The 8,532-nt window shown below is 49.1% G+C and overlaps 1 protein-coding gene across 1 annotated transcript; it reads right to left on the reverse strand.

Moving 5' to 3' along the window:
- Nucleotides 1-1,556: 1,556 nt before the first annotated feature.
- Nucleotides 1,557-7,127, reverse strand: LOC136005010 (heat shock factor protein 5-like). Its single transcript, XM_065662096.1, has 7 exons — nucleotides 6,545-7,127; nucleotides 4,586-4,965; nucleotides 4,331-4,333; nucleotides 3,696-3,773; nucleotides 2,640-2,999; nucleotides 2,259-2,403; nucleotides 1,557-1,621 (listed from the first exon to the last, which is right to left on the reverse strand). Exons 1-7 carry the CDS (start codon nucleotides 7,125-7,127, stop codon nucleotides 1,557-1,559), a joined length of 1,614 nt encoding a protein of 537 aa, XP_065518168.1.
- Nucleotides 7,128-8,532: the final 1,405 nt, after the last annotated feature.

Genomic DNA, 8,532 nt, shown 5'->3' on the forward strand with positions numbered 1-8,532 from the left:
ACATTTATTAATAAAGCTATAAATACAGATACACCAATTTATGAAGCTATACGTGACATAAATTTATAAATATAGCTATAAATAACATACAAATTAATGAAAAAAGCTATACATGACCATTAAGTTTATAAATATAGCTATAAACAACATACAGTTTTATGAAGAAAGGTATACATAACCTATAAATTAAAAAATATATCTATAAATAACATACAAATTAATGAAAAAAGCTATACATGACCTATAGATTTATAGATATAGCTATAAATACCAAACAAATTAATGAAAAAAGCTATACATGACCTATAAATTTATAAATATAGCTATAAATAACATAGCTATAAATAACATACAAATTAATGAAAAATGCTATACATGACCTATAAATTTATAAATATAGCTATAAATAACATACAAATTAATGAAAAAAGCTATACATGACCTATAAGTTTATAAATATAGCTATAAATAACATACAAATTTATGAAGCTATACATGACATAAATTTATAAATATAGCTATAAATAACATACAAATTAATGAAAAAAGCTATACATGACCTATAAATTTATAAATATAGCTATAAATACCATTCAAATTAATGAAAAAGGCTATACATGACCTATAAATTTATAAATATAGCTATAAATAACATACAAATTAACGAAAAAAGCTATACATGACCTATACATTTATAAATATAGCTATAAATAACATAGCTATAAATAACATACAAATTCATGAAAAACGCTTTACATGACCTATAAATTTATAAATATAGCTATAAATAACATACAAATTAACGAAAAAAGCTATACATGACCTATAAATTTATAAATATAGCTATAAATACCATACAAATTAATGAAAAAAGCTATACATGACCTATAAATTTATAAATATAGCTAGAAATAACATACAAATTAATGAAAAAAGCTATACATGACCTATAAATTTATAAATATAGCTATAAATAACATACAAATTTATGAAGCTATACATGACTTATAAATTTATAAATATAGCTATAAATAACATACAAATTTATGAAGAAAGCTATACATAACCTATAAATATATCTGTAAATAACATACAATTTTATGAAGAAAGCTATACATAACCTATAAATTTATAAATATAGCTATAAATAACCTACAAATTAATCAAAAAAGCTATACATGACCTATAAATTTATAAATATAGCTAGAAATAACATACAAATTAATGAAAAAAGCTATACATTACCTATAAATTTATAAATATAGCTATAAACAACATACAAATTTATGAAGAAAGGTGTACATGACATAAATTTATAAGTAAGTCTATAAGTAACATACAAATTTATGAAGAAACCTATAAATAACATACGCATTTATGAAGAAAGCTATAAGTAACACACAAATTCACAAATAAAGCTATCTGTAAGTTCAAAGTCAGGAAACGGAACAGAAGAGGTGTGACCCTGAACCCAGGTCCCGGTTGTGTGCGGAGCGCTGCTGCCGGACTCGCAGGACGGAGCCAGCCGGCAGCTGCTCCACGTGTTCACACGCTCCTCACTCTGCTGTCTTCCTCCAGAAGCAGCCCCGCTTACAGGCTCCACCTTCCGGCTCCTGGGGATCTAGGGAGCAAACAACACCGAGGAAGTATCAGGCCTCGGCTCTGGCTCACCTGGCAGCACGCACAGCAACTGTGCTGCCATCAGGGACAGTCAAGTCTGGCCAAAGGCGGCCTGCGACTCGAAAGTCTGAGGGTGTTTTTCTCCTGTGTTTCAGCACACGTTATCAGCAGGCTGGTATGAAATTTATTTAGTCATCTGAGCCAGAAAGGTTGGACTCGTGCACTAACTTCGGCACCGTGGTGGGTTTTTCCCCGCTTACTTCAACAGTCACTTCACTAGTCAGTGTTCCCTTTGTGGCACTGTCACCCTCCAGCAAACATGTCTCCAGCCTGCATCTCAGTGCTGTGTACTGTGACATGCAGGGGTCTGGCACAACTCCCACAACTTCGGCTTTTATTGACTGAGAGAATTTAGTCCCTTGTCCACCTAGGAGTCCTCAGCACCAGCTTAGCTATAGAAGCGTGTCGCGAAGCACGCTAAGAGCTCGGACCAGTGTAATAGTTGAACTGAAGGCCCAGTGAGGTACTTACACTGCAGACAGTAACTCAACTCCTGTGATCTCCCCTTCCTGGAAGAGTTTCAGAGCAGCTGTCTTGGCCACCTCTAAAAAATGCAGGATCTCTTACCAGGGACTTACCCTGCCGTGAGCTCTGTCTCCTCTTCCTGCACCGCGGCTTTACAGACGACCCTGCCTCTTCTGCAGCAGGTTTGTTCACTGCCTCAGGTCCTGAAGTCAGCTCTCTCTCCTCCATCACCGATTCACATCTCACATTCGCATTCTCCTTTAAATAAACACACCAAAAAATGAAATAAACCCAAAGATCACTCAATAGCTTCTTGTTATCACTGCAGGCACAAAACAAGAACTGCTCTTCTCCACTCCAAAAGGGCACCTGAGAAGTGCTGAGCACACGAGGAATGTTTTGAACCCAGAATTAAGGTTGCCAAACTGAAATTCAGGCTCTGAGGAGCTAAACCTGCCCATTCCTGGGGACTTTTACCTCCATTTAGCACTTACTTGAGCAGCACTAAACAGTCCTTCCACACGAAACATTTTGGAGGGGCGAGCTGGGTTGTGATCCAGTTGTTCTCCCTGCTCTTCACGGGCCCCCTGCGTGGTCACAGCGTCTTGCACGCTTTCAGCAGCAGCAGTGCTTTCTATGGCCGCACGGATGTAGCTTTCAAACAGTTCTCCATCCCAGCTTTCCGCAGGTTCCGGTGTCACTACATCAGCGCCTCGTGAATCACGCATCTCCTTGAAAAACTGAAACACATCTTCATAGCTCAGTTCTGGCAACTTCTCCACGTCCTCTGATGCATGATGTGCCCCATCAGAGGGCAGGCACTCAGCTGCAGAAGGTGGCTGCACTTCAGGACTCTGCGAGAAACAAAACACAGGGAATGTCTAGGTGAAAAAATCACAACCATTTTCAGTCAGGGCTGACGGATTTTACTGCTTCTGAGGACCGTGCAAGTGCTTACTGATGATCAGTACACAAGCACGGCAGGATGATCAATGCTCTAGCTAGCTGCATCCCTCAGCAGGACCTCAGGGAAGCGTCTGCCCCAGAGCACACACAAGGTAGAGCTGATTATTGGCCAGAGCTCAGTGAGATCCACAGGCAAAAAGCACGGTCTTCTCTACCACCTGCACAGCCCCTGCCACCCTGCTCCAGGAGAAACGATCGAGGCTACACTAAGGCTCGGAAATCTCAAGCCCTTTTGATCCGGGTAAGCTCATATTAAAACAGAAAAACGGGCAAAAAGGGCAAAAGGTTGGTTTTTGCAAGACAAGAAACTGGACGATCAGGCTTGCACAGGTCAACCCTTTTTCAGCACACACCAGCAGAGCTTGCTTTGCTTACCCCCTCTGAGGAAAAAAAGCATCTCCATGCTGCTGGAATGCGAAAGGAAGCCCTGGCATTTTTACTGAGGTTCTTTTGCTATTCGATAAGCCAGGCCACCCAATAAGATCCCATCCCAGACTTCTCTCCTTCCTGCCGCAAGCCCAGAAACCTGTGGTCCGTGCATGGGGTCTCCTCCCTTCCCCCTGCTCTCTGTGCGCTGCACTCACCTGCACAAAGGCGCAGTCGGTGGACGCCGCAGCACTGGTGCTGACAGTCAGAGGACCTCCCTGGCCAGGGGGTGAACACTGCGGGATGCCTGCAAAATTCAGACACGGGGATCAGACTGCCAGAACTGGGGCCCAGTGTGCACAGTTCTATTGCTTACTTGCATTAAACACGGCAGTAACCACTCAGTAAGCTAACTCCCCGGAATGTATTATGACCTCCCCACTGACTGTAAGACTCAGTTCTCCACCTTAAAACATATTTCGTCTAAGGTATGTAGACACAGATCAAACACACACACACACACACACACTGGAATGAAAATGTCATCTTATTCCAAAAAGCAGCTCTGTAGATGAAGCAGTTTCTGCAGGCCTCAGCTTCTGGGGACAGGCAGACCAATTCCGAATGGGCGCGAAGTGCAGAATGGTGCACAAAAAGAATGGTTTGCACTCACAACACCTTTTCTTGGGTTTTTTTGCCAGCTGCAGCAGTTCCTGATGGAACAGCAAGAAAAACTGCACCTGTGGAAATCCCACTGATGGGCTCGGCCGGCAGGAGCAAAGGGGCCAATTCATTTGTAATACTTCAGGTCTTCCAGCTGAATCAAGATTCCACACACACCCGCTTCACCCACACACTTTGTCCTCCCCTGCTCGTTGCAGAGAAGGCACTTCTGAGCTCCTCTGTCTCTCATACAGTTCATCTCATCAGAGCCAGAAGAAATGAGCAGCTAAAGCCCATTCTGTCACCGGCTGTTAGCAAGTAACGGACCCGGCACACACATCTCACTGGAAGCACACACGTCAGACACACACACAGTGACGGAGCACCGGGGAAAAACATTTCATGCATCACTTTGCAGTAAGTTCTAGAGCAGCAAGTGAAGAACTTTTGCCGTACGTGTTGGATCCGGGGCTTGCAAGCACTGCCCTGGAGACGCGCAGCTGGCGGGGTCGGGAACGGAAGCACCGGCTGGAGCCCCTCGCTGAAGCGGCAGAAGCGAGCACACGGTCCGGAGAGTGTACGTGACCGCCGTGGAACACTTGTGGAGGACGGGAAAAGGAGCCCCCTGGCCTGGGAGAGCTGGGGAAGCCCCGTGCCCTGGCAGCGACCCAACGGAACCCTGCCATGGTCTGGAAGGGACCAGCGGCTGCTGGGATGTCGTCGCCTGGAAGGCAGGGGGGTCCTGGCATGAGGCCGCTCTGTCGGAGGACGGAAAGAAGCTGCCTGGATGACAAGGTTGGGGAGCCTGTCCTACAGTCACCAGTCCTGCAAAACAATGGCAAACAAGGATTAAGGGATTTGCTCCAATGCTCTTCATCCAGAAACAGCCTCTGTTCTTACACCTAAACACACGCTAGCTGCTGCAGCACTAACACCTGAACACACAGGAACATCAGTGCTGTGCCAACGCACAGTCACCTCTGGAGCATTCAGTCTCCTGAAACCCTCAGGAGCAAGTGGCCGCTACTTAGAAATGTGCTACTATAAATCCAAATGGGCAGGAGCTGACTAAACCGGCACAAGCCATTGAGGGAGTGCTGCGCGTTACATCAGGCAGCAAGGTAAAATAAAGGGGGAATCGTGAAGCACGGCTCTACCGAACTCCAGCGCTGACAGCACACGGGCAGCCAAGGCAAGGGCAACGTCCAAACCCTAAACGTGACTCTGAGAGCACTCCATCACAAGCCATTCGGTTTGTCAAGGAAAACAAAACCAAAGCCAGCTTTTTTCCAGGCAGCTCAGCCGGTTCGGTTGAGTCTAAAAAAGCTCAGGCTTTGCCGTTTTGTTACTTCCAAGATACTCCCTTTAACCTTCTGTGGTTTCCTCTCTCAGTCAGTTACGGTTTCATGAAATGGTACTTGCCCTCATACGGTTACCCATCGCTTCACACAGATTTAACGACAGCTTATGGAGCAACCCCTCAAGGAGAAGTAGCGTTCACCTATCTGGTAGGGCTGTGCCCGCTCCACAGAGGCAGGGTGAGGGCGCTCTTACTGACTGATGAGGCAGGGGGGACACAAAATCACAAATGGAATACACGAACCTTTAGAATCAGTTTTAAGTAATGTTAAGTTTGATGGCTTTGTAACAGTAGCAATGGAAAATTACTAAAGTGCATGATACATAGAAAAAAAAAGAGTGCTGCTAGAGAACACATTGAGCCTTCTTGTACAGGGGAAATTGTTATAGTTGACACGGTTTTAAGAGAACCAGTCTAGAAGAACAGGGCACAGGGGCAAGGAGTATCTGGGAAGGGCAGGTGTCCAGGATGGGCTACAGCTAACCTAACTGATAAGCAGGAGGACAGGAGGATTCTTATGTCTCTGGCGCTAACGAACCAATTAAACTGGTCTGAGCATCTACTGCGCGTGCTCCAAAGGCTGCCAGAAGCGATGAAGACTGTTGGAAGAAGTGAACGACCCTCAGAGACCACCACCACAACTCTGTACGCACGCGGGGAACTTTCTGGAAAATGACGTCATGTACGTATGCCCAGGGACTATGTAAGGCCGGCCTGGGGAGCAACGGGGAGACACGCGTTAGGGGGAGCTATCCCCCGCGTCTCCCGGCGCCGCAATAAAGGATACCTGCTTGTCAGCTTGAAAACTCTGTGGGCAAGTTTGTCCTGGGGTTTTCTCCCAGTCACTGAGCCACGCGCGAACCTCGCTCCCCCTGCCTGCTGGCAGCGCATCTCCCCGCACGAACAACAGCGGCTTTCCCGCACCGGCGGAGCTGAGCGGCCGCCAGCAAGCTCGGGCAACCCTGCTCCCTGCGGGGGGGCCGATCTCCAACCCCCACAGCCCCCAGTGCTTCTCGGCCCGCAGCCCGGGCCACCCCAGCTCACCGGGCCTGGCAGCCTCGCCGAGCGTCGAGGGCGGGCGCTGGGGGCGCTGGGGCGGGCGGCTGGGCAGCTCCGGGCCGGCCGCCAGCTTCGCCTTCTTGGCGCTCGTCAGGCGCTTGAGGCGCACGAGGAGCTCGGGGCGGCCGCGGCGGAAATGGGGGCTCTGGAAGTGGAGCAGGGGCCCGGCGGAGCTGCCGCCAATGTCCCCCGCCGGGTCCTGCAGGGGCCCGGGCCCCGGCCCCGGCCCCGGCCCCAGCCTGCGGAACCCGTACAGGTTCAGCTGCCGGAGGAAGTTGGCGAAGCTCCTGGTCTTGAAGAGCTCCGGGCCCAGCGCCGCCCCCTCGCCGGCCGGCTCCGCGCCCAGCAGCTCCCGCTCGAAGAGCCGCCGGTCCACGACCAGCCCCTCGCCACGGGCATCCCAGCGCACGGAGCCGCAGCGCGGGCTGTTCACCAGCTGCCAGAGCTTGGCCGGGAAGTGCCTGGGGTTGACAGCGCCGGGCAGCCGCAGGCCCTCCATGGCGCTCCCCGCCAACGGACGCACCGGCCGCTCGCGCTCCACCGGCCGCCGGGCAAGGCCCGGCCCCATCGGCCCGCGCCGGGGGAGCGACACCGGCCCGTGCGCCGCCCGGCACGGGCCCGGCTTCAGCCCGCGCTGCCCGCCGGGGCCGGCCCCGCCACCCCTTCGCCTCGGCACGGCCGGGCCCGCAGCGGCTCCCCGCGCCCCCAGCCCCGCCGGGCCCCTCGGCCGCTCCCCGGTCCCAGCCCCGAGAGGGAAATCGTGACCAGAAGTTCAACCCCGAACCTGCAGCCCCTCCAACATGGATATTCTCACTTACTTACACGTGTAAGACTCCGCCTCTCTAAAGCCTCACTGGCCACCACTCTTCTCTGACGGAGACATCAGCTCCCCTAAGGGCAGATGTCCAGGGCCTGCTTCTGAGCCTAATGTCTTAGGACAGAAACCAGGAGCTGCACATGGCCTTCACAGGGAGCCCTCTGGCACAGTGCCACCAACACGGATATCCTCTGCTGCTTACCCACCTCACTCTCCATCTCTGTAAAGCCTGAGTAGGCACCACACTCCGGTGACTGAGACACCAGCTCCCTAAGTGCAAGTGTCCACACCCTGCCCCTAAGCCTGTTGTGTTGTTCAGACAGGAGAAGAGCAGGCTGCGTGGAGACCTTGTAGCAGCCTTCTGGTATCTACAGGGGGCCTATAAGGACACTGGAGAGCAACTCTTCATTAGGGACTGTAGTGACAGGAGAAGGGGTAACAGCTTAAAACTTAAACAGGGGAAGTTTAGATTGGCTATAAGGAGGAAGTTCTTTACTGTGAGGGTGGTGAGGCGCTGGAACGGGTTGCCCAAGAAAGTTGTGAATGCTCCATCTCTGGCGGTGTTCAAGGCCAGGTTGAAGAGAGCCTTGTGTGACATGGTCTCTTGTGAGGCATCCCTGCCCGTGGAAGGGGGGTTGGAACTGGTTGATCTTAAGGTCCTTTTCAAGCCTAACTATTCTATGCTTCCATGATTATACGTGTCTGCAGATTAAGACTAAACAACCAGTATGGGTGAAAGTCTCATAAAAATTCCGTCTTGGCCATGGTCTGATTATTTTATTACAGTTGATTAATATGAAGAGGCAATAAGCAAGCAACGCTGGGTTCCCTTCTGTATCAAATCCTCTACTATTGGTTTCAGCCCTTGTCTTCCTGCCAAAGAAATCGGGTAACCCTGATAGGTTCTTTTGTATTCGTTATTTTATTTTCCGTGCCATTTACATATAAATTTAAAGCCGGAATCATCAAAAGACCCAAATATCGGCCAGTATAAATGGTCAGGCCGAATTTCCTCTTCAGTCCACACTTCCATACAGTAATGGACCATTTTTATTCTTTCCTTTCTGGGACGGCCAAGAACCCCAGTGGTTAAACATTAACCCCAGGGGACTGTCTGGGGTTATTTCCAGTAACTTGCTCCCTGCCTTATTTCGGG

The sequence above is a fragment of the Lathamus discolor genome, chromosome Z (assembly GCF_037157495.1).
Source record: "Lathamus discolor isolate bLatDis1 chromosome Z, bLatDis1.hap1, whole genome shotgun sequence".
Classification (NCBI taxonomy): domain Eukaryota; kingdom Metazoa; phylum Chordata; class Aves; order Psittaciformes; family Psittacidae; genus Lathamus; species Lathamus discolor.